Source organism: Dreissena polymorpha, chromosome 11 (assembly GCF_020536995.1).
Source record: "Dreissena polymorpha isolate Duluth1 chromosome 11, UMN_Dpol_1.0, whole genome shotgun sequence".
Taxonomy (NCBI): Eukaryota; Metazoa; Mollusca; class Bivalvia; order Myida; family Dreissenidae; genus Dreissena; species Dreissena polymorpha.
The window spans coordinates 34,666,089-34,693,192 of record NC_068365.1 but is presented as its reverse complement, the minus strand read 5'-3'; the positions used below and the strand labels follow the sequence as shown (position 1 = coordinate 34,693,192).

At 37.9% G+C, this 27,104-nt stretch overlaps 2 protein-coding genes and 1 long non-coding RNA gene across 3 annotated transcripts; all 3 read right to left on the bottom strand.

Annotated features, from left to right (window-relative positions):
• Positions 1-1,613: 1,613 nt before the first annotated feature.
• LOC127849758 (basic proline-rich protein-like) lies at positions 1,614-24,801 on the bottom strand. Its single transcript, XM_052382509.1, has 4 exons — positions 24,762-24,801; positions 5,265-6,126; positions 4,762-4,926; positions 1,614-1,849 (listed from the first exon to the last, which is right to left on the bottom strand). Exons 1-4 carry the CDS (start codon positions 24,799-24,801, stop codon positions 1,810-1,812), a joined length of 1,107 nt encoding a protein of 368 aa, XP_052238469.1. The 3' UTR covers positions 1,614-1,809.
• On the bottom strand, positions 11,568-14,007 carry LOC127851425 (uncharacterized). The gene is made up of 2 exons (XR_008035753.1): positions 13,683-14,007; positions 11,568-13,254 (listed from the first exon to the last, which is right to left on the bottom strand). It is a non-coding gene; the product is annotated as an uncharacterized LOC127851425 (long non-coding RNA).
• Positions 18,905-23,761, bottom strand: LOC127851405 (uncharacterized). The gene is made up of 4 exons (XM_052385175.1): positions 23,712-23,761; positions 19,708-20,287; positions 19,326-19,505; positions 18,905-19,018 (listed from the first exon to the last, which is right to left on the bottom strand). Exons 1-4 carry the CDS (start codon positions 23,749-23,751, stop codon positions 18,979-18,981), a joined length of 840 nt encoding a protein of 279 aa, XP_052241135.1. The 5' UTR covers positions 23,752-23,761; the 3' UTR covers positions 18,905-18,978.
• Positions 24,802-27,104: the final 2,303 nt, after the last annotated feature.

Below are 27,104 nucleotides of genomic sequence, written 5' to 3'. Positions count from 1 at the left end.
TTAACATGTGGCGCATTAAGGCTTAAAAAGAAAGGGCCAGCGGCATGCCAGTGTTTACATAACGCTGCGTTTGTAGCATCCAGTGTCTTGTTTCAAGGGGTAGCTGGATTAACTCTGGTGACAGTTGGCATACTAGAAGACTTCATCGAAATCCACCCACTCGTGTGCGACATATGTATCCAGGTCTATATTACAGCAGTTGCCGTCGACATTCTTCAAACGCTCTTCCTGTTCATTGCTCGGTGCCGTACATTCCTATTCGGCAGATCCGACATTATTTCCTTCCAAATGCTATTATGTGTACACGGACTTGTGTTGTTGTTGTCAATAATTGTGGTGTGTCTCCCTTTAAATGTGATGGCACCAGCTCATTCGCCTAAGACTATCGCGGGAATTAACGGAAACTGTTTTGGGAATAATGGAATGCTTGTCTCTATAATAACAGCGTTAACTGGAGCCCAGATGACGTTGTCTATCGCGATATTCACGGGAATTCAGATACGAATTCGTTGTGGTGCACACAAAGTTACACCGGCAAAACGCGCAACAGTCAGCCAACTAAAAAGAAAGGACAACTGTTTTTCAAAAAGCAATACCCTGTCGTAATTTTTCCATGGGAGCTCAACAGTATCGGGTTTCCCGCAAAAGTAAAATAGAAAGGCGGGCCGTCAGTGTTCCTGGAAATGTTGAGTCCAACAGACCAAACTCATATCTGAATGTTGGTCAATCGACGAGGTACCCACAAATTGACAGGAAGCATGCAAAACTGCGGCCTAAAGTGTCGCATTTAGACAATGCACACCTGAACGACATTGCTAGAGACCTTATATCTGGATCCTATATGGATTTGATTATCACAATTACAGGTATTATCATATTACTAACACAGATTCATATGACTTCTGAATATATAGGACTCTTGTTCGACGTCGTCCTATTTATACGCCCATGTTTAAAGTGCGTCCTACACTGGGAGAGGTGCGAAACACTCCGCGAGGAGATAAAAGAAACGGTGATCCGTTCTAGCTAGTGATTGACAATATCACTTTTCGAAGAAAACAATATTCTCGAAACATGTCGTTGATGTTGTTGAGTTGTTTGTGTGTTTTCGGATCAAGTTAGTGTGCGATAGACTTATTCATGACCGAACAGATGTGGTTCTCTTCGGGTACTCCAGTTTCCACCCACAACATAAGAGTACATCAAAATGGACTCTAAAAAAGTGTTATTTTATGGGAAATTGTGTCTAGTTTCGTAAATTGTGTAAGACTTCATTTTCTGTTGTTACTAAAGAACCCAGCTCCTCTACGTGTGGGGTTTAAAACGAAACACAAACATTAGCATGTTAAAATGAATCAATAAAAACAAGACGACATGTAACATATATATATGATGATTCATATTTTGTTCGCGTATAGCAATATTTTATTTTAAGCACGTTTCTATTTCTGTGCCTACATTTTAAGTGGAATACGCGTTATTAAAATTCAATATAACTTATGCCAAATGAAAAACATTGTTACATTTTCTGGGGAGTGGTGCTTTAAATAGTGATGCTAATCGCTCAGCTAACCACAGCGATATAGTAATACAAGAACGTAATTGATGTAAAAGACGTATTTCATTTTTATTTCGATGTATTAATGAAAAAACAAAACTCAGCTGAACATCTTTTCTCTTTTTGATACTCCAATAAATACATGCATACGGCTTAAAAATATCGATACTGGTATATTAACAACAGAGCACGAGTCTTCACCACATCCGCCATCTTGATCATGTGATCTGAGCCACGTGTCCCGGATGGTTTTAGCAGGGGCATGAAGAAGAGCACGTGATTGTCTTGCCCCTGAAAATAGACAGCAAATTTTTTCACAGTTGAACTTACTAAAAATCCCAACTATCTACACATTTAATTGAAACGTATATACAACTTTTATATGGTTAATATATAGATTGCTAGTATAGTGTTCTCAGAAATAGTATCAATCGAGTTACACTACGTCTAGCGCGATTTCTGCCATCCACCTCACTCCCACCGTGGACAATTTTTGTGAGCGTGGAAAATCACCGCGATCGGAAGGTGTTTCCATCATGATAGATCGCGTCGACAGTGGCTGAACACCGCGGGCGTTATCGGGAAATCGATCTCATCGTGGACCACCATGATCGCGGTGGACCACCTCGGCCTCGGTGGTTCGCGGAGAAATACATGTACATGTGAATGAACATGTATATTTCGATATTGCAGACCGTATAATTTTTGCAAAGTTCTAGAATGTGTTGTTACATTTGTATGTACATTTGTATACATTGTAACTTGATTGTTAACAATCGTCATTATTTTCTATTGTTTACCCTCGTTCCGGAATCATTTGACATGTCGTACATCGAGCGTGATGTGCTTAATGTTTTGTTTCTACAGTTTCTGCGCGAAGATTTACTTGTTGTGTATTTGAAGAATTGTTAGTTTTTGTTAAAATTTCGGCAATGCTTTCTCGTTTGGACACGTATAGCTTGCGGTATCCGGACAAACGGCACCCAGACAATCGGCACGCTATTTAAAGTACCTTGTCATAGCTATATATATGGAAAGAATCGTTGCGATAAAAAGTACCATCTCCGTGTATTGTGGTGTTTTCAAAGTATATATCGTAAACATGTACATATATTTTGTTTGGGTAATGGTGAGGTTGATCGGCCGCGCTTGAAGTAATACATCGGATGCACCGGTTTTAATTTTAAATCGATTCTAGCTTGTAATTGATTAAAACAAGCGACGACGATTAAACGTTTTGTGAACAAAAATTGCAATTCGGAACATTTAAAAATCGGGTCGAGTGTGTACACAGCAATCTCGATACCGATTTTTTCTGCTTGATGGCCCGATTTGCGCGCGTTGTGCACTCTCCGGAGAACTTGTAGAGGCAAACTTGTGTTTATGTCGTCGGAAAAAATAATCGCCATTTGTTCTTGTCAATTTTAAGAAATGTTGATGCAGCATCAACATACTAACACAATATCGCGTAAAGAGAAAAATCATGCATTTAATGTCAACCGTACTTTCGTTTGGCAACGGATCATTTTAATTTCCTGCAACGATATTTATTCGTACGACACACGAACATCTTAATCCGATCTTAATAAAAAAGACAGCTCCGCTCGGTAAAATATCGTGTATATTTAACAAGATGACCTGTTAATTCTATTCAGCTCAATTGTCTTTGATATTTGTAAATTGTTTAGAGGTGTTATTAAACCAATTAGCAGATAACGTTAATCAATCCACACTTATATTATGCCACTACTATTTATTGTGCTGTAACATTGTATTATGTTTATGCTATACAATTTTGGACTTCGACTTGGTTTGATAACACGGTTTGTTGACGGGATTTATTCATCATCTCTTTCACCAAAGCAATTAGCGGATTAAACGAATTAGTTCAACAAGCTGCTGACGGGCTTTACCGATCGCATTTAAGCGGGTGCCGTTTGTTCGGGTATACAATTAAATCGGGTGCCGTTTGTCCGGGTATAAAATTAAATCGGGTGCCGATTGTCCTGGTCGACAAATTTACAGGGTGCCGACTGTCCGCGTATGCAAAAAAACACTGGGTGCCGACTGTCCGGGTGCCGTTTGTCCGGATAACGCAAGATATACGTGCACAAACGATAAGGCATTTCCGAAATTTTAACAAAAACAAACAATTCTTTAAAATAAACAACACATAAATCTTCACGCAGAAACTGTACATACAAAATATAAAGTACATCACGCTCGATGTACGACATGTCAAATGATTCTGGAACCAGGGTAAACAATAGAAAATAATGACGATTGTTAACAATCAAGTTACAATGTATACAAATGTACATACAAATGTAACAAAACATTCTAGAACTTTGCAAAAATTATACGGTCTGCAATATCGACACATTTACCTGTATTTCACAGCGAACCACCGAGGCCGCGGTGGTCACCGCGATCATGGTGGTCCACCGTGACATCAATTTCCCGATAACGCAGAGACTGACACCGCAATTCGCCACGGCGAAATCACCGTGTTTAACGGTGTATCGTGGTGAGATAGTAATTGTTCACTCTGGGCTGAATCACGGTGATGCGATGTGGATGGCAGAAATCGCGCTAGACGTATTGTAGGTGCGTTAGTGCGGAAGCTGATCATATATTTGCATTGACATACAAACTTTGTCCGACAGAAAATATGATACGGAGGCAGAGAAACTAAAAAGCGAGCATGGTTTCTCGTATTAGAACGTCGAAACCACTACGTATTTGAGTACAAAATAGAATCCATAGACGACTACTTGAGAAATACATATGCATTTAGGTGTTAATCATAAATTGAAATAGAGATTGCAATTAGAATTTTAAGATCGATTGCATGACAAAGACATGAAATATTGGTTTGTATAATGTTGACAGATGATTCAGTAATGAAGCATTAGGATATACTAAACGGTTGCTGTGAAAATAAAACACACGCTAAAATGCACATGCGCTTGGCTCTGTGAAAACGGGGTATAATGCATGTGCGTAAAGCGTCGTACCAGTCCGCGCGCATTCTAATCAGGAACGACACTTTCGGCTTTAATGAATTTTTTCGTTCAAAGAAAGCATCTTGTAAACAAAAATCCAGTCTATGCGGAAAGTGTCTTTTCGAATTATCCTATGTGAACTGCACAGATTAATATTTAAGACACTTTACGCGATACTCATAGTGTGGAAATACATACTGGCATTTTGCAATGCATTCGTTCTGGACGGTTTCCTCGTTGTCGATGCATACTGGGTCCCAATCCTGGGGGCAGAATGGACACTCGCTGACGATCGGGGTGTCCGCGTACACGACTGGTGATGCGTTGCAGGGACAAGGGTTCTCGCATTGGCGGGGCTCTCCGCTGAAGATGGAAACAGTTTTGATAATCGTTATAATGTGCTTTATAGTACAGTAGAGTGGCGATTTAAAAAAATGCGATGCAGAACGGGAAAGTGCTCGATTAACATATTTAACAAAGATGCGATGATACTCAACGTGCGATTATACGAATATTTCCTTCAGTCTTATACAAACAACGCTTGCTCTCAATGGAGAATATTAACAAGTATTGGACAGACAAAGTGTATTTTAAAGGATTTTGTCTTTCAAAATTATATTTCAAATATTGTATATGAAGAATTGTGTAGAAAGAAACACATTTAAGACGACATTAACAGCTGGACTTAATGAAGTACTCACGCGCATTCACGCAGGCAGTCATTGTCATACTGGTTGCCATTGATACTGCAGACGGGCTTGTATGACGTCATATCACAAAAGGCCTCGCATGGCATGGCAGGAACCGCTGGGGCAGCTGGTGCGAGGTAGTTGAAGAAAGCTGCGGAGCGTGAAGGGGCAACCGGTCCAGCAGGAGCAGCGGGAAGAGCAGAAGCGGCACGGAAAGACGGCGGCGGTGGTCCGGAGCGGGTGCGAGTGCCATCGGGAACATCGGCGCCAGAAGGAAGTCCCCGATCAGTGTTGTCATTGGGGCGTCCGGCCGGGGCAGCGGGTGGTGCAGGTCGGCGGGCGGGAGGAGGAGGACCGGATAGAACCGGGGCGGCGCCGGCTGGTGATGCTGAACCTGCAGCGGCTGGTGGAGCTGGTCGGCCGGCTGTGGGTGGAACAGCTCCTGCCGGTGGTGGTGATCCAGCAGCAGGAGGGCCGGCAGGAGGAGGTCCGGCGCGTGTTTGGGTTGGGGCGGGAGCGAACCGAGTGCCGTCTGGAACATCCGCTCCGGAAGGAAGTCCCCGATCAGTGTTGTCATTGGGGCGTCCGGCCGGGGCAGCGGGTGGTGCAGGTCGGCGGGCGGGAGGAGGAGGACCGGATAGAACCGGTGCGGCGCCGGCTGGTGATGCTGGACCTGCAGCGGCTGGTGGAGCTGGTCGGCCGGCTGTGGGTGGAACAGCTCCTGCGCGTGTTTGGGTTGGGGCGGGAGCGAACCGAGTGCCGTCTGGAACATCCGCTCCGGAAGGAAGTCCCCGATCAGTGTTGTCATTGGGTCGTCCAGGTCGGATTCCCTTCTTTGTCTGGGTGGGAGGACCCTGTGATCTAACAGCATCAGCTGAAATATATGAGTACGTTACGTTATAATTTTAATAATACTGATAATAATATAATAATGATTAAAAATGTTAATCGTAAGCATAAAATATTTTTTATCTTGTATCTTTGGTCAAGTCATCATTAAGTCATGAACTGCGCTTAACGCTTACGCCAATGAATGTCTTTGTCTTGCTCGATGAGTGCCCATAAATCTCAAACCAATCACGCAAACAGTCAATGAGACACATCTCGCTGATCACAGCGCCCTGCGGTACACGCGACACTGTCAAATAAACTGATCGTCATCACACAATACTTATGACAAACTTTTACCAAGTGTTGCTTTTTTACACTTAGCTGGTTGGATTTTAATGCGATATTCGCCCGTTGATTTTAATGTTTGATTTATTTTTCAAAAAAGTTTATTAACAGTTACGGCTCTTGGTGTACTGTGTTTTATTTGACATACTCTTAAATGCACACTATGCTACAGGTTATGTGAACGGATCTTCATTGAAGTTTAGTGTTTGCTGTAATAACGCAACAAACACAGTCATGTGAAGCGACTATACTACTGAACTTAGTTTATAACGAGAACGACCATAATCTATTGTAGTTAACGCAAATACAACCCAGAAGCAATTCAAAAGTGAGTGCAATATATAAGACAATTTTCCACAGCATATAATGCCTTGAGCACATTTAATACCATGCATATTCTTGATTGTTTTTATAAATATTAAAAAATGGTAAGATTCAAAATGTATACTGCATAGCAAATTCTATGCAGTTTAAAAGTGCACGAGTTTGCAGTTACAAAAAGACCCAATACGACAGATGTTCGCGATTTATCCGCATTTCTGAATACATATTAAAGCTCTTGCGATCTTAGCACTTTCATATTTTTATTTTTATGTTTTAAAAAGATAAAATACCGACAATTCTTTTATTCAAACATAAATCGTAGTAATATCGTACAACGCAATATTATTGTTATTATGAATATTATTATGGTAATTAGCATTCTCAACAAAAATAGTCTCAAATATAAAGAAAAGCCACAGCACTTACCTGCCAATATCACCAGCAAACAAAGTGCGAACCCGTTCATTTTGCGTCGTGAGCGTTTTGACGTTCCTGTTCGCGCGGGGGCTCTTTTATGTACGTACGCCAGCGAAGATTCGTTACGATTCATGGATATTTGAACACGTGATTGCCCTAAAACTAAGTTAACGCGTCCATTAAAGCGGCGCATTGACGTCAAGTTAAGGACACGGTTTAATTGTTCAACAGAAATAGAAGCAGGTCAAACAGCGGCCCCACACCAGAACAAATGCATAATTTGTGTCGACTCAGTATTTTAAAAAAGAAATGTATTGTGCGAAAAATTGTGTCATTTGTAATAGGTGTCTGAAAGATTCTATAAACGACCGTCAGTCAATACTCGCTGCATGTGTTTGTGGAGAAAAAAACACACAACAAAAACGATTCACTCGAATTATACACAAGTGTGTGTGTTAAAGATGGTGCGGTTTATACTTACAATCGATATTTTTTTCATTGCAATACCATTCAATTTGATTTATTGCATACAAAAGATCATTTTGAAAAGGGTTAAATTTGGAAGTTTTTCACATGCGAACAGTGTACAGAGATTAACATTAGAATGATCGGGTGATCATCAGCAAAGGTTGTTAATTGTTCGCTCAATCCTTGTCGTTTTGTAATTGTTAAACTATTTATAAAAAACTTAAGTAATAAATCAACAAAATAAGAAAGCAAAATACTTGATTTACATACAGATTCAATAAAATAATAAAGATAAGGTCGATAAGTTTATTTAGTATTTATATCCCTGACAAATACTGTAATGCAGTTTATTTAATGACTGGCATGTCAGTACACGATTGATAATCGCGCCGCTTTAATATAGACCGCTGCATACATTATCATATGTTATGTAGTCCAAACGTCAAATACGCCGAAAACAACGCTATATTTTTAATTAAGCCGCTATTAGTTTAAAGTTTGAAAAGACGAGTGTCATTATGTCTAAATGCTAATTATTTACGACATTTTATTCAACGACTAACGCCAAACAGTTTAACTACGCAATTTATTATCTTAAAGGTTTGGCATAATAATGTCAAGGCTGGGATCAATTGTATTATACAGGTTTCCCCGAGAACGGCGGGAAATTTAAGTACATAATGTTTATTCCCCGTGACAAGCGGGAAGTGTGTTCGTGGAAACTATGCCTATACATCACTTCTATTCGTTACCATAAAATGGTGTTTTCAAGGCCAGAGTAAAAACCAGAGATAAAACTTCACTGAATGTAAAATAACTCTGGAAAACTGTACCCGAAAACAACCAATATTAATAAAAGTTTACTGATCAAAGTTTAGCAAATTAGCTAACACTGGTACAGTCAATTACGCAGGAACCTGTCGTCGGGGGCCGAACTAAGTAGATCATTGGGCAGACTGACGGTGTGCCGTACGCTGTTATAAGTCCCTGCCATGACGACGTGGGTTTCTAATGGAGCTCGTAATTCTCGACAACACTGGAATATAACAAAAATCTGGCAAGCATCGTGTTACAATAAAAATTAAGTGGGAGGGTGGGTGGTAAATGTAAACTTGTAAACCATAGCGCGACCTACCATGTGATGCGAGGAGCTAGTAAAAGAACGACAATTTGCATGGGCAGTGGTTGTTTACTTAGTGGACGAGTCTATGTGTTAGAGTTGACTGGGTAGGATGGGTTATAAACTTGGGGTTCGGGTTTCGGCGATCCCTGAGGAAAATAGCGTTTGCGTTGAATAAGACAGTCTATTCTTGAGCGAATAAACATTATTAAATGCACTTTTAAGTAAAATGTAACTACCGGTAGGTGATGTGTCGAAAGAAGTAAGTCACATTTTAAACAAGTAAGTATGCGTTTGTTCAAGTTCACATGTTTTATAAAATTAGTTTAATTATCTTGATATAAATACGTTTATGATCTTCGATATAAGTTATTTTGATTGAGAGGATAAGCGACTTGCATACACAAGCAAATTTAACCATCTTACATGTATAAATGCCTATGTACCAATCATTGGTTAATATATGTCAATTAAATGCCTTTCTGTGCTCAGTATATTTAAATTAAAATGCCATTGTTTTAAATAGTGAAAAAGAGTCAAATAAATGTAATTATTATTTAGCAATAAAAATTAAAATGTCGTCGTGCATCGTGTGTGACGGTTGTTATTCTTTGTCTGAATGCCTATGACAATTATAAACTTGAAGTGGCGCGGCAGAGGCCGACGTGTATTCCCATTTCGGGTACGAAATAATTATGTTAAAAAAAAATTCGGTACGAACAAAAATGTGAGTAAGAAAACAAAATGGGTACGAAAAATATTTTGGTACGAAACAAAATTGGGTACGTAAAAATGTGGGTACAAAAAAATTATGCAAAACAAAAATGTGGGTACGTAAAAAAAATTTGTACGAAAAAAAAAGTTGGGTACGAGAAAAAGATTTTGGTACGAAATACAAATTGGGTACGAAAATTGTTGGAACGAAAAAAAATTAGGGTACGGGGAAGTTGTGCCCGTGGACCTCTCGATAAATTTGAAAGAGGACGGGACCCAAGCTGCCTTTACTTTTATCAATGGCCCTGTGGTGTGTAATGTGGACATGGATGGAGATAGACCGTGTTGTCATAAGAAATGTTCGGTATTACTTTTAAGTGAATTGGTGAATAAATGAAGAAGTTATGTTTAAACAAGATGTGTTTGTGAAACACAATGTCCCCCTATATGATGTTTGACCTTGTAGGATGACCTTGACCTTGTGAAGGATGACCTTGACCTTTCACCACTCAAAATGTGCAGCTCCATGAGATACACATGCATGCCAAATATCAAGTTGCTATCTTCAATATTGCAAAAGTATTCATAAAATAAGCGATTTGGGCCACATATATTTGACCTCTGACCTTGAAGGATGACTTTGACCTTGACATTTCACCACTCAAAATGTGCAGCTCCATGAGATGCACATGCATGCCAATTATCAAGTTGCTATCTTCAATATTGTAAAAGTATTCATAAAATAAGCGATTTTGGCCACATATATTTGACATCTGACCTTGAAGGATGACCTTGACCTTGACCTTTCACCACTCAAAATGTGCAGCTCCATGAGATACACATGCATGCCAAATATCAAGTTGCTATCTTCAATATTGCAAAAGTATTCATAAAATGAGCGATTTTGGCCACATATATATTTGACCTCTGACCTTGAAGGATGACCTTGACCTTTCACCACTCAAAATCTGCAACTTCATGAGATACACATGCATGCCAAATATGAAGTTGCTATCTTCAATATAGCAAAAGTTATTGCAAAATGTTAAAGTTGGCGCAAACAGACAGACCAACAGACCAACGGACCAACAGACCAACAGACAGGGCAAAAACAATATGTCCTCCACTACTATAGTGGGGGACATAAAAAATGTTGGGTGGGCGTGGTCGGCCACTATCTCCTCGTACACGATTAGTACTAGAACCTTGAAAATTACACACATGTTAGCTATGAGCATATGCGCGACGGTGCACTATTTGGAATTTTGATCTGACACCTGGGTAAAAAAAATATCATGTGCGTCGCATGTTGTTAGAAAAATGAGTTTTTTACCCATTTTACCCAATTATTTACCCATAACTTTTGGCCCCGTGGTCAGATCAAAATTTCTTCGCCGTCACAATTTCACAAAACAGATCAAAAAATCTAAAATTAAAACCCGTAAACACATTTGTGCATAAAAAGAGGTGGTCCATGAGTTGAAGCATACATCCAGCTACAGGTTCACAGGTACTCTTATGTTGAGATTGTTGTTCATTCTCTTATGTTGAGATTGCTGTAAATCAATTGTGTCTAATTAGTCCATTAAATAGTTTATGGATGCCAACCATTCTTACAGAAATATTTAGTAGACAGGCATTTGTGTAAACTTTAACCAAGTACTATATACTTAATACTAGCACCTTGGGTCTGTTTCATTAAACATCGTAAAACAATTAAACCCATGTAAGTAAAAAGCATAAATGTTAAAAAGTAAATTTATATGATAAGCAACTTTTAGTAATTTATTTCATGTAAATGGTATATCTTTCATGGTTGATACTTAGGAGCACATTTTTCAAAATAATCTTTAGTTTAAAATAAAATAGATAAGAAGAAAGTGACCCATAAGTTTTTGTATGTTTCGTATGTCCATTTCAACACTAAACTGTACCCACAATTATTTTGCTAATGTGATGGTTACAAAAAATGCCTTCAATTTAGTTTTGTATGTTTATGCATTTACCAGCACTAAACTATAACTTTGATAATCCTTTTATTCTGTTGACAATAACTGAACTATTGTGAGTGAATAAAGAGTTTAAGATCAAGAGAAAACAGTAATTGTTATTTATTTCCCTGTTTGTTCGTAAGTAATACAACACTAGTTTGTTGATTAGTTGATTAAGCAATAAACCTTAAGGTTTTCACCTCTAAAGAATAATATATGCATCATACATGTCATTAAACTGCAATCATACTTCAACAAACATGAAAAGGATATCTTTGTTTATTAACATTATCAAAAGATGATTATATCAGTATATATGCTAATTTAAACTTATTCATTTGAAATGTATTGCATTGAAAGCTCCTTTCCTGGGAGGAACCAGTACTTTATTGCATTGAAAGCTACTTTCCTGGGAAGAACCAGTACTTAGTGGATCAGATCATGAAAACATTCTGAGATTAGTGATAAAACACGCGACCTCTTGATTGCTAGGCGAATAGCACAGCTATTACAGCACCGCGACCTCATTCAGTATATTTATGAGAGAATAGTGCTCATGTTGCTCTAAACAAATTTCTCTATCAGATGCTCATGGTAAAATATTAATAGTTTGGAAAACATATCGGACCACATTTTGTCATTAAAATAAATTCTTTCGATATGCATGTCGTTTTCTGTCCAGACACACAAGTCACACCATGGTAGTCCAGTAACTGCCATTTGTCCCATGACCTGCATAAAGTAGGAGTGACTTTTCCGAAGACTAATGTCCCATCAGAGTTTCCGTTCAGACATGGTGCTTCCTTGTACGACTCCTTTAACGGGCACTTTATCTGCAAGAAGCCGAAAGGGTCAGACTCTGAAAAGTCATACACAATTCTGTCATGAGACGCACCGATGAATGGAGCTGCTGGATTTATAACGAAGCCACATGGTCTTTCATTCACTTGTTTATGGGTCGAGTATTCAAGAGCTGCCTCGCATTCATGTTCCAGTACATGTTTCATGGCAGCCGTCTGTTAGACGTTCCATGAGTTATTCAAAGTCCTTCTGTCGACTAACTACATCCTTAAAGATTGAAGCAGTCAAGCGCTTTTGTCGTAGTCTGATCCAGAGTGGATTGAGACTTTGTGATCGTGTCTGTTGCTCAATCTCAACGATTCACTCTCTGATACCTGCAAACTATCCATAAACAGAGATTCATTCTCAGACAATAATGTTGCATAGACTGGTTATACATAACGATCATGTACGGAAAGCTTAGGAAACTCTGACCCAACAGGTATCCGAAAATTGCTGCCATCTGCTTTCGGCTCCGGTAACTGATGTTCCAATGTACTGCCACTATTCACAGTCCCATATGTATTTGTTTTCACTGGTGGACGATGACTTGTTTGTGGCAAAATCTTGAAAATCTGTAGAGTGTCATCACATAGTGGTAACAATGTCTGTATGCCATCCAAAAATGAAATGTCAGGGTAGGGGATGTTCACAGGATTATATAGAGTGCTGCAAATACAGGACTCTGATTGTTCATGAAGTGACTTCTTAGGGTTTGGCTTGACAAATGAGACCTCATTGACAGGTCTTGGTTTGATGCCGTCAACTTTTGATGGAATGTGAAAAGACTGCGGGCAAGATATTTTCGACACCATTTCCGGCACAGTTGCCTTGTGAAGCGTATTGTAGTAGGCCACCTGGTACACTAAGGCTGCAACATGGGCGCATGAACCATTTCAGCACTGCATTCACATGACTGTGACTCGATCTCCTTGGAATTCAGCATGGATATCTGCAAACAAAGAAAATAACGACTGCAATGAAATGACAGTATACAATGTCATGTCAAACTGTTCAGCAATTGTACCACATGACCTTAGTTTGTCATTATAATTTGCTCTTTCTTTAATATTTTGAATTTGTAATACAGATCCACATGCTAGATTTCGCATAAAGTGTTAGAGAATATACAGGAAAGGGACTAAGTTCCAGTCAACTTGTAAAATGTATACTGTTATGAACATAAACATATTAATGTTTGAACATAAAACATGTTTATGTATTAAATGAGATTTCCGATCTCGAAACTGGGTTCACTAGCACAATCATCCGCCTGACTTTATTGTTATAACGTTATCATTACACTACATCAACAATTTGGAAAACACACACAAAGACAACACAAAAATCTATTTAATTAATTTTCTTATCACAACTTACATGTACATTCCAAACTGCACTCTTCATTTCAAAAGATCTGCAGCATTTGGCTCGAACAAAGCATCCCCTAGGATGGACTTTCACTGAAATAAAATTATAAAATATTTAACTTACATAAACACACAATGACACAGACGGCCAACACTTAAATCAGCAATCTGTTACCCTTCCACAGTGAATAATTATATTCAACAAAAGTGTCCATGTCGTTAGTCGTTAGTAACTATCGTTGGCCCGAGGCCAAGGACTAAATATCGAGTGAACCGAAATGACGCTGCCCTATTTCGACGCCATTTTTGTTTTGCCTCTGTTTGATACATAAGCGACATCCGTTGACGTCATACACTTTACGCTACGACGATTTTGCTAATGTTGTTCTTCGTAATGTGGAAAATAGCTGGTTCAAAGGTATGATATGGTTGATTGGTTTAAAATTGATGTATTTGTGTGTATTTTACGTAATGCAAAACTTTTGAACACTTTACACCCAATTTTCTTTGCAAATAAGACCGTGGGAAAATGCATCGGTATCGTCTGCGAAAGCTCACTATTTTCATTCATAAGTCACGTCATGTGACAGAACATCGTATGAATAGACTAATTTTCACTCTGGAAAAGGTGTACGCGTTAAATTTGATGTGGAGTCCGGATATTTTTTTTATGCTAAATATAATTGTAACTAGCAAGTGTTCATGTTGGTAATTGCATGTCAGGTTTATTAATTATTTTCATTTATTACTATTTTTATTACTATTTATTACTATTTGTAGGTCCCACAGTGCTATTCACCTACTTCCATTAACACAGCCTATGAAAAGGTATTGGTGACAGGGGCCCATATTAGAACCACTGCCAGAGAGTATGGCATCCCAGAAGCCTCTCTGCGACACAGGTTGAATGGCAGAGTAAATCCGGAAGCAACACATTCTGGACCACCACCTACATTATCTCAGGAGGAAGAGGCACACTTGACAGACCATCTAAAATTAATGGCAAGCTGTGGATATGGTTACAGTCGGTCAGAAGTTGTTGACATGGCCAGTGAATATGCGATATTTCTTGGTACACGGGACAAAGAGCATTCGCTCACACTTAAGTGGTTCAGGCTGTTTATGAACTGATGGCCAGAGCTGAAAGTGTTGAAGCCTCGTGGGCTTGAGATTCAACGTGCGAAAGCCACCAAAAAGGAATCCGTGTCAGTATATTATACTGAACTGGGCAACATCATGGACAAGTATGATCTAAAGCATAAGCCAGGACGGATATACAATGTTGATGAGAAAGGTGTGTCCACTTCCCATAAACCCCTTCAGTAGTTGCAAGCTGCGAATCTCAGCCACAAGCAGTCACATCTGGTTCAATAATCCTCATCACAGTCATTGGTAACAGTGTTTCGCCATTCTTTGTATTTCCAGGGCTTCGGATGAAGTCGGAATTATTAGATGGTGGTGGTCATTGAGTTGATGGTACAGCCACTGAGTCCGGATGGAGTAATAGTGCTGTGTTCAAAAGGTACATTGAGCAACACCTGCTAAAAAACTTACCTGAACGTTGTCTGGACAATCCTGTTCTGATTCTCTATGATGGCCATAAGTCTCACATTAATTTGGGGTTGATTGATTGGGCCAAGTCACAGAACATAATCCTGTTTGTTCTGCCCGCACACACGAGCCATGTTTCGCAGCCTCTAGATGTTGGTTGTTTTGGGCCATTCGAAAGAATCTACAGCTCTGTGTGTCACACGTTCATGCGCGACAAAGTATAACACGCTTCAATGTGTGTGCACGTGGAAGCAAGGCATATTCACAAGCACTGTCACCAAATAATTTGCAGGCATCCTTTCGCAAAACCGGCATCTACCCATATGATCCAAATGCTAAAGATTCCTCAGTATTCAAGCCATCAGAGGCCCTTCAACAAGAAACAAGTTCTCTTCAATCAATCACCCAACCATCAGAAACAGAAGTCTCCCAAGTTTTCTGCAACAAAGAAGCAAACATCCCATCCAAGAAACAAGCAACAAAAAAGAGGAAATACCTTAGTTCAGTGGTCAGTGGAAAGCCAATTACTGAGGATGTAATAATTAAAAAAATTCAGGATCATGAAGAGGGAAGGAAAAAAAGACAAAGACCCAGAAGTTGAACGTACAACCTGGACCATCTGGAACAGTTAAGGCAATGTCACCTGTCCCTGCTATACCGGTAGATGAATCATTAGAGGATGAGGATGAAACACAGGTGTGCAGTGTATGCAGCCTATTCACATCCAGTGCTGTACGGAAGAGCTCTTCACTGGTCTTTGTGAAATGGGTGCAGTGTTCTGGGTGTGAACACTGGGTTCATCTCATTTATTGTACGCAACTCCGGGTTGTAAGGAGAGGTGATATCTTCATGTGTCCTCACTGTGTTGGTGAAGAGTAACTTGAACTTGTTGAAAACTTGTTATAACTTACATTAATAAAATTCAAAACCCCAATTGATTTCATTAATTTCAGATCCAGATTGCTTTAACAGTGATACAAATGTAAGTACAACAATCCTGAGTTAATGTTTCATGCATTCAGTCTCCACAGGAGTGATGTTTACATTGAAATCAGGTGACCAATCAGATGCGTCGTTACCGGGCACTCTCACCAAGATGGCCGCCGTTACAGCAGACTTAGCCCATGTTGCTTATCAACAATTTTTGGTTAATAACACAATCAATTGAAATTTAATTGTGTAAATAAAAGGTAAATTTGATATTAAATAACAATATTAATAACATAATCCCTATTTTGAGCAACAAAACTTTAACCGACTGCTTAGATGCGTCGAAAGTGGGCACTCGAGGATACATGAAATCAAAATGCATTTAACATTTTAAATCAAACGTCAAACAGAATGTTAACAAGAAAATAGAATCTTACAGATTTTCAAATAGTGTAAACAATCTGCAACAGAAAATCGCTAGATCTATTTTTATCAATGACCTGTCACGGTTAGTTGAGATTTTGACATGTGTGTTTACCTTCGATACCGTGCACATAGAGTCCGAAAAAATGCCAGTATCCTCTATCTAGATGCTTGCTAGGAACCTTTGAGTGTTTGTTTATAATTTCCTGCACTTCTCCCATAGAAATATTTGGAATTGGTCGCAGACTTTTGGTCCAACCAACTTCACTTAATCCTTGCTTTGCCGTCGCTATTTTTTGTCTGAGCACGGACCGTGTAAATCAACCATGCGTTTTCAGCCTCGTTTTGAGATAATCGATAACGAGGCGTGAATAAAGTCTATACAAATGGGTTTCTTAGAAAAAAATAACTCAGACACCAATGATGACCCTATAGTAAGATCGGTAACCACATGTTTTAATTGAATTCATTAATTTGTGTACGATGACTTTACATTTCTTTCCTAGAAATACATATTCAAAGTAGCAAATAGTTTTTTATAACACCAAAACAAGCTGTATTTTATAGTCCGTCTATTAATATCTTACCTATACGAAAATTAGTTTATTGTGCGGAAGATACATATGTCGACCGTTAACGACTGAAACAGTGTTCGGGATACGGTCTCCGGGCTCGAATCTCGAGGGGAGCGTCTCAAATACTGTCCAAAGTAACAAGGTTATGTTTACCCACGACAAAGGCTTGAAGTAATCATATTTTTTTAAGCTTCAGATGTTTATGCAGCTTATCGTACTTGTCATTGTTCGACATAATAAATTAATAAGACATTTTGTCGACAAACATCATAGAAAAATCCAGACATGGATCATTTCATCTTATGATACCTTCCGTGAATTCACTATGAAAAAATCCAGATATGGATCATTTCATCTTATGATACCTTCCGTGAATTCAATATGTTTCAAAAACACATCGAATGGCAACTAGAAAATGTCGAATGGGACCTTATTGAAACAGTATATATAAAAGTATATATATATATATTTTTTTCTTCATTTCAGAATTTAATAAAAGGATACGAAAAAATCATTACACGAATGGTTTTATAAGATTCATATAGAAATAAAATCAATTGCTCATTTGCTGTTCACAGTAGAGTCATAATAGCTTTAAACGCGAGAATATGTGAAAACAGCCACATTCAAGTTTTGTGCTGCGTTTCTGTCGTTTGTATTAGTGAATCGGGACCATAATCGCCCTTGGTTTTGTTACATAGCAAAGAAAGTCATTAAAATTGGATCATGACATTTGATAAACAACAACAACAGCCGTCAATAAAACCAGGCATTTTTGTAAGTGCGTATGCAGATGCTCTTTATGCGGTATATTATGCACTTCGTCCGCTGATTTTCACAGCCTTCTTCATTTTCTTTTATTGTATGTGGCATTTTAAGCAAATATAACAACCATAGTATACGTAAACACGCAGCTCACCGGTAAAATGTTATTTATTGCTCTCAGAAAATGTCAGTATAAAAAACAGTCCATTTAATAAATGTACACAAATAGTTCCTGCGTTTTTAATCAATGACTAATAGTGATTCTTAGTACACACTGAATGTAAACAGGTATCAAAATAACATGAATTGTAAAACCGATTTAAACCCGCTAAGCTTTTTAATAACCATACATTGTCGATGACCCCAAATTTTACCATTTGTATGTTAATGTTGTTTCTTTTGTAATACATGGATACGCGATCATTTGCCTGAAATAAAATAATTGAGTTATTAAAAAGAATGTCCTTCATAATTTTGTCATAGTGTTTCCGGATATTCATTATTCCACAATCTCAACATGACGCGTTTGAATAATTATTTTAATTTTTAAGTATCAAAAGTCAATGACGACAACAGATCTTTGGGAGTTAGAAAGCAGGACCCGACTATCTCGCTTGGTAAGTCACTGAAATCTGTGTAAGAAGATCAATGGAGTCAATAACTTTGTAAGTTCACTCGGGCTATAATAAAATGATTTACATGTAGCTGTTATTCATTATGATTATATTCTTATTGCTTGATCGAATAGCGCACTACAATATTAAACTATATAGTATTCTATTTGAAGACAATTTTTTTTTATAAACGCCCAGTCAATCAGGGTAGTGCAGTAAGTATGACATGCGTTTCTTACCAAAGCGAACTACTTCGTTGTGTTCATATAATAACAAAACTCAACTGAAATAAGTTTTCAATTTTAATAATAAATTAAATACATATACAAAACATAGAGGCTTTCAAAATATCGATACTGGTATATTAACAACAGAGCACACGTCCTCGCTACGTCCGCCATCTTGATCATGCGATCTGAGCCACGTGACCCAAAAGACCCGGATTGTCTTAGCAAGGGCATGACGAAGAACAGGTGATTGTCTTTCCCCTGCAAAAAGAAATGGCTTTTTTACATGTGAACTTAAATTACCAAATATCAACTCCCGAGATGTACACTTTTATTTGAAAAGTATATGCTTGTGTTATTATGCTAAATACATACTATTTTGCTAGTATGGTATTTTTAAAACTTGTACCAATCGAGTCTGTTGATTAAGTGAAGACGTCGACAAAATGTTTGCATTGACATTTCAAAAATAGGACAATCTCAAAAGATGGCTTCATAACTTAGCATTATGAAATACTAAAACGGTATTTTGTATAAAACGTCAAACGCATATTGTGGAAATACATACTGGCATTTTGCAATGCATTCGTTTTGGACGGTCTCCTCGTTGTCGATGCATACTGGGTCCCATTCCTGGGAACAGAAGGGGCACTCGCTAACAATCGGGTCGTCCGCGTACACGACTTGGCTTGGCTCGCTGGGGGTAGCGTTGCAGGGACAAGGGTTCTCGCACTGGCGAGGCTCTCCGCTGGAGATCGAAACAGTTTTGATTATCATTTAAAGACAGGGAAGAAGATGCTGTTTGGTGCATCTTTTTTAAGCAAAGTTCAATCGCGATAGATACAATATTAACTGTAGAAGGAAATGCTTGACGTTTCCCCTTCACGAAGAATCTAAATACTACTATGGGCGCCTCATATTTTCTCAGGATGAGGTTATAAAATACTCACGTGCATTCACGCAGGCAGTCATTGTCATACTGATTGCCATCGATACTGCAGACTGGCTTGTATGACGCCGTCATATCGCAATAGGCCTCGCATGACATGGCAGGAGCTGCTGGGGCAGCTGGTGCGACGTAGTTGAAGAAAGTTGCGGAGCGCGAAGGAGCGACCGGTGCAGCGGATGGAACGCCATCGGGAACATCGGCGCCAGAAGGAATTCCCCGATCAGCATTGTCATTGGGGCTTCCAGCTGGGGCAGCAGGTGGTGCAAGTCGGCGTGCGGTAGGAGGAGGACCGGAGAGAACCGGGGCGGCGCCGGTTGGTGGTGCTGGACCTCCAGCGGCTGGTGGAGCTAGTCGGCCGGCTGCGGGTGGAGCAGCTCCTGCCGGTGGTGGTGGTGGTCCAGCAGCAGGGCGGCCGGCAGGAGAAGGTCCGGCGCGTGTTTGTGTTGGAGGGGGAGCGAATCGAGTGCCGTCTGGAACATCCGCTCCGGAAGGCAGTCCCCTGTCAGTGTTGTCATTGGGACGTGCAGGTCGGGTCCCCTTCTTTGTCTGGGTAGGAGGACCCTGTGATCTAACAGCATCAGCTAAAATATAAAAGTATATGACGTTATAAACGGTTTGTGAAATTGTATAATAATAATAATTATAATATTAATAATTATAGTAATAATAACAATTAAACAATATATTAATAATATCAATTTATAAAAAATAATATTTATTATTATAATGATAGCAAGTATCATACTTATAATAATATTTGCGAGAAAATACACATACTAAGCATTATACTAATAATAATATTAACAATAATAATAAAATAATATTCTTCATCATCATAGTCACCATCATTATTATCATCATTGCACTTGCAATAATAAAAATTATACAAAATGTTAATCCCTGGCACCAAATATGTTTAGTTTTGCAATTAAACGTTTCCTTCGGTATCAATAAGTCATTAGCTCCACTAGCACCAATTGTAAAAGGTTTTTCTTGCCATAAAAATACATCGAATGGTTATGTATCTCATAACAATTAATCACGTTAATAGTAAAACATGACTTATCTCGCTGATCGGAGTGCTTTTCAGTGTCCAATAAATATTTCATGACAATACTTTATTGTTCGACAAACATTTATATAAACTGTAGCTTAGTCATCGTTTTTTCGTTGTTTTTTTTTCTTGTACACAGACATGACTACAAATTTATAAGATATAAGCCCTTTGACCGGTGAAAATGTACATGATTAAAAAGGCACGTGTCTTTACAGAGACGAATCCACCAGTCTGTTTAATTGTTTTGCTTCCACACATTATTAAGTAATGAACGTGCTCTGTGAAAAAGTGATTCAATGCATATGCGTAAAGTGTCGTCCTAGATTAGCCCATGCAGTCCGCAAAGACTAATCAGGGACGACACTTTTCGCTTTTATGATATTTTTCGTTTCAAGCAAGTCTCTTCTTAGCAAAATTCTAGTTAAGGTGGAAAGTGACGTCCCAGGTTAGCCTGTGCAGACTGCACAGGATAATCTGGGACGACAATTTACTGGTATATAACTTGTTGAGCCTAGCAAATGACAATACATCTTTCAAAACAAATCGAACATGAATCTCTCTTTACGATCACATACACGTTAAAATAATTAAGGTTTGTAATATTAATCGATAATCACAAATCAGTTAAAAGAGTTTAAGTTGGGTTGATTACTAAAACGTCGGGACGTACGTACGCATGTACCTACGGCCGAACATACGGACTGACAAATCCAATAGTATAATGCTATATGATGCACGTTTGTTTTTCGACTGGTATTGCCAAGGAGACACGCACATTTCTTGATTTGTTTGTAATAGTGTAATAATATTTTCGGCTTTTTTAATTTTAAATCTCAAAAGTCCGATATGCTAGATGGTACGTGAACGGGTCTGAATTTAAGTTTAGCGTTAATTGTCAATAATACAGCACACACTGTTGTTGTGAAGCAAACGAATAGCTGGACTAACTCAGACTGCATAAGGAAAACATGTACTTAAATTCATTGTGCACAGAAAAAAAGAAGAAACACATTTAAAAAGTGCAATGTATATAGCAATTTTAGACAACTGCATATGACTCAAGCAAATTTAATACGATTGCCATTCTGGATGTTTTGATCAATATTTAAAAGTTAAAAGTGTTTGGTTGTAAGACAAGGTGAGTGTCTATCTCCATTACTTTTTTCTCTATTTTTTAAACGACATTAGAAGAAACCTTCATCTAAAATGGGTACGAAGGGTCGACCTTTTTATGTTTTAAATATTTATTCTCTTATACGCTGATGACATTGTACTATTTGCGGTTACACCTCAAGTCTTACAATGTGGATTTGAAATTCTCTGCAGCTACTGTCAAAAATGGCAATTAAAAGTTTATGTTAACAAAACGAAGGTAATTGTGTTCCGAAAAGCTGGACCACTTGCAAGGAACATACAATTTACATATAATAATAAAAATATTGAAATTGTTAGAAATATGTCTTATCTTGGAGTTGTTTTCACGAGTGGTGGATCTTTTAACCAGACGCAAATAACCTTAGCAGGGCAAGCAAGAAAGGCCATTTTTAAAATGAAAAAATACTTATATACGTTTACAAATATAATAGTAAGCCTTCAATTAGAATTGTTTGATAAACTCGTTAAACCAATTTTGAACTACGGTTGCGAAGTATGGGGCTTCCATAAAGCACAAAATATTGAACGTCTTTCATACTCAATTTTGTAAAAATATCTAAGGTGTTAAAAGGGCAACCCAAAATGATTTCGTTTACTTTGAGTTAGGGCGACATTCGCTTATTGTAAGTAGATATTTTAAAATAGTTAAATACTGGTTTAAAATAATAGAAAGCAAAGAAATAAGTATATTAAACTTATATATAATATAATGAAACATGACTTTGATTGACACCGTCTAAAAAAATTGGGTTAGTTCGTTGCATCAACTGTTGTCAAGTTTAGGGTTTTTAGAAGTATGGATACACCAAGGGGTAGGACAAAAAGAAGTTTTCTTGACATTATTCAAACAAAGAATTAAGGATTGTTTTTATCAAAATATTAATTCGCGATTAACGGAATCTAGTCGAGCCTTGTTTTACAGGCATCTTAACATAAAAAATGATTTAAAATGTACCTCACAGCATCTCAAATGAAAACCATCGCATTGCTCTTTCTAAACTCAGAGTATCATCTCATCGTTTAATAACTGAATTTGGCCGCTGGCATACACCCATTTCTACTTCTTATAATGAAAGAAAATGTACACATTGTCAAAAAATTGATGACGAATATAATTTTATTTTAGTATGTTCTTTATTAAAAGACTTAAGAAAGAATATATCGATAAAAGTATTGGTTACGACCTAACATGCAAAAATGTATTGCAATAATAAATTCACAAAATGCACTAACATTAAGAAAACTAGCTTCTTTTAAATTTCTTGGTTTAAAGTTAAGAATTAACACCATAATCCGTTATATACGTATGCCATTCATTAAATTAAAGCTCCTATACATGTATAGCTTGACATATTTGACGAACTGTTTAACTTACCATTAAATTAAAGCTCGTATACAAGTATAGCTTGACAAATTTCATTACGAATTGTTAACTTAAGTTGCTTACCCTATATACCGGTATTAAAAATATTCATATGAAAAGTAACTTATCGATGTTTTGCTGGTGTTCATAATACTGTTCGTTCTTACGTTTTCATGGATCCAACGTACACATAAAAATATGATGCGTTATATACTCATATTGAGTGATCGCAATTATATCTTGATCGCCTCTTTTTAAGGCTCCTCCGTTTTTTTTGGATGATTTTTGTGTTGTTCATGTATTTTTTATGTATGTTTTGTTTACTGGTGATAGGCAATTATTTCTTGATCGCCTCTTTTAAGATCATTGAAGAAATTATTGGATTATTATGCATTTTGTAATGACCATAAAGAATAGCCGCATCATCTACCTGCCAATATCACCAGCAAACAAAGTGCGAACCCGTTCATTTCGGCGTCTTGAGCGTTTTGACGTTTCTGTTAGCGCGGGGGCTCTTTTATATAGAAGATTCGTTACGCCCTATGGTTATTGGAACACGTGATTTTCCTCAAAACAAGATGACGTGTTCAAGAAACAGGTGTAGTGATTTCAAGTTCAAAACACGGTTAAAATGCGCTAGCGAACTAATTTCATGTACAAATCTGCTCACGGTCGGGAATTGGTTGTCATTCACTCGTAAGCTAGGACGAGTGGTTAGTACAATAATAGTTACAATAGTCGAATTGTGATATTTGATGAGAACCTTTCTGATATGTCTAAAACTATGGGGTTTTAAGGATATCAAGTCAGCAAATAATGATAAGAAAGTAAACGATATTAATATAACAGCCTGACGTTAACTGTCATGAACGACAAACATGTCAATGTCGATGCTCGTCGTGAAGAACTATTACAGGAAAGGACAGTGAAAACAGATTTGCAAAATGACATTTATTTGAGTTATTGCCACAGATTCAAAACATAAAACAATGTCTTATATCAGGAGCGACACAACGATTCAGTCAGACATAGACGTGCACACTATACATGCCGTTTTTTTAAGAGTACAAATATGCATATACTATGTTAGAGCTTTTGTTCAGTATTACTGTTCCTCACAAATATCATAACCACAACGAAAGTTTGCGAATCTGAATCCTTTTTTTTATTTAGTCAATTTACCAAAACGTGAAAAGGTCCCTTTAAATGTGCTGATGACAAGGATTGTTAACATTAATAACATTTATCCACTATGATATATACACATGCCGAATTTAAGTTAAGCGTTTGTGTTGAGTTTTAATTTTGAATTCCAATAAAATCAGGACTTTTATTTGTTTTATTTTTCTTAAAATATGTTTTCCGATTATTTTTGACCGTTCACCTCTATGACATCTGTCAATCGCTCGAGATTGAATGGCAAATTCAAAATAACAAAATTACCCTAACTATGACCATAAAGAATAGCCGCAGCACCTACCTGCCAATATCACCAGCAAACAAAGAGCGAACCCGTTCATTCCGGCGTCTTGAGCGTTTTGACGTTTCTGTTAGCGCGGGGGCTCTTTTATGTACGAACGCTGGCGACGATTCGTTACTCCTATGGTTATTGGAACACGTGATTGCCCTCAATACAAGAAGGCGTGTTAAAAACGGCGCATTGATGTCCAAGGTCAATACAAGGTCAAATGCACAAGAAAACTAATTTCATGAACAAATCCGCTCACCGGATTGTTTATTGTTTTGCTCAGGCTCTGCCGTTCTTAATTGTTTAGAAACGAAAACAACGTTTTTGTTCGAATACAATATTAACTCAGAAAATAAGAATGACCGAAGCTGAAATTACCTTTCGTTAAAGAAAATGAGTTTGAAAACAAACCGGAAGTGAGAACAAAGTAGGGAATAAAAGTAATAATTAGAAATGCATACACTTTATTTTGAGATAGAATGTGTGTGTGTGTGTGTGTGTGTGTGTGTGTTGTGTGTGTGTGTGTGTGTGTGTGTTGTTGTGTTGTGGTGTGTGTGGTGGTGTGTGGTGTGTGGTGTGTAGTGTGTGTGTGTGGTGGTGGTGTGTGTGTGGGTGTGTGTGTGTGGTTGTGTGTGTGTGTGTGTGTGTGTGTGTGTGTGTGTGTGTGTGTGTGTGTGTGTGTGTGTGTTGTGTTGTTGTGTGTTGTGTGTGTGTGTGTGTGTGTGTGTGTTGTGTTGTGTGTGTGTTTGTGTGTTGTTTGTGTGTGTGTGCTGTGTGCGTGTGTGCCATGTGTGCGTGTATGCGTGTGTGTTGTGCGTGCGTGCGTGCGTGCGCGTGTGTGTGTGTAAAGCATTGATAAGTACTTTTGCATTTAAATATTTTCAGTTATACTTGAATTTGAATACATATTCAAAATATGTTCAAACGTCCAATGAGTTCATGTGCATTTATATATTTGCCCTATTCCAAGTGGGAATGCGTGTTTTAAGAGTGATTTGAACATCCAATGTTTATATATCGCACGTGTCTTAAGTTTCGTGATTCTATACGAGGTGAAAACATACGGCGCGTTAGGGAGAGCGATGATTAACCTTGCTTGAAGACCGTCACTGAAGTCATCATTATTGACACGGACCGCTTGGGGCCTACCATTAAAGCTATAAATACGAACGTATGAATGTCTTTATAGTCATGTTAAATCATAAATAGAAATAGTGCCCGCGCGATATACACACCGTTGACCGATGTAATGCACGTGTAAAACATCGGTAATGACCGTCTGTAACATTGAACTTGATCTTTTACAGACAATGGATGACAAGTGACAAGTCACAAGCCATGAACGTTGATACCAGCAAATAGCAATGTAAGCTAAGAGTAGTGGTTAGTACAGCACTAGATACAAAATTTCAAATGTGATATTTGAGACAAAATATTTCTGATTTGTCATAAACTATAGTTTTTAAAGATATCAAAGTCAGCACATAATGATAAGATAGTAAACGATATTAATATAACAGTCTGACGTTAACTGTCATAAATGACAAACATTTCGATGTCCGATACTCGTCGCGAAGAACCATTATAGCAAAGGTCTTTGACAACAGATTTGGAAAAAAAAACGGACATTCATTTGATTTATTGTCACAAATTCTAAACATTGAACAGTATTTTATATTAGGAGCGACACAATGATTTAGACATAGACGTGCCTACTATACATGACGTTTTTTTAAGAGTTTCCACTCATCCAATATATTCCTAGTGGACTCTCAAGCCCTTCTAAATTGATCATTTATTTCCAAAATTATGGATGTCTAGTATACTTATTTCTATATTTAGAAATATTTCTAACATGAATTCATTTAAGCAAACAGCGCAGACCCAGACGAGACGCCGCATTATGCGGCGTCTTATCTGGATCTACGCTGTTTGCCAAGGCTTTTTTTCTAGACGCTAGGCATAAATGGGTTTATATCGAAAAATGAGTTTGTTATTGCAAAACACGATGGAATTATTCGTAATGACGTTTGGTGTGTACAATTTGCTGATGACAAGGGTTGTTACATTGATAACATTTATCCACAATGATAGATACACATGCCGATTAAGGTAAAGCGTTTGTGTTGAGTATGATTTTGAATTCAATAAATGAATAACTTTATTTATATTTATGTTCTGTAAAATATGTTTATTCCGGTTATTATTCTCGGAAGATTCATTCTCATGAATTCTGTCAAACTGCTCGAGATGGAATGGCAAAATTCAAAATAACATAGCTTGACAAAGTCCATTAGATATAGCACTGGTGTGATAGTTATGTATCTATGGTATATGTCAGCATTCTTTAAAGAT

Bases quoted from the DNA above. Each gene is read 5' to 3' on its own strand.
- LOC127851405 (XM_052385175.1), bottom strand. From the start codon at position 23,751: ATGAACGGGTTCGCACTTTGTTTGCTGGTGATATTGGCAG. The intron at 19,506-19,707 runs GTGAGTATTTTA...TTCGATCTCCAG, and splicing joins GACTGCCTGCGTGAATGCAC to CGGAGAGCCTCGCCAGTGCG. The intron at 19,019-19,325 runs GTATGTATTTCC...TTCTTTTTGCAG, and splicing joins GAATGCATTGCAAAATGCCA to GGGAAAGACAATCACCTGTT.
- LOC127849758 (XM_052382509.1), bottom strand. From the start codon at position 24,801: ATGAACGGGTTCGCTCTTTGTTTGCTGGTGATATTGGCAG. The intron at 6,127-24,761 runs GTAGGTGCTGCG...CATATATTTCAG, and splicing joins TTTGCTGGTGATATTGGCAG to CTGATGCTGTTAGATCACAG. The intron at 4,927-5,264 runs GTGAGTACTTCA...TTCCATCTTCAG, and splicing joins GACTGCCTGCGTGAATGCGC to CGGAGAGCCCCGCCAATGCG.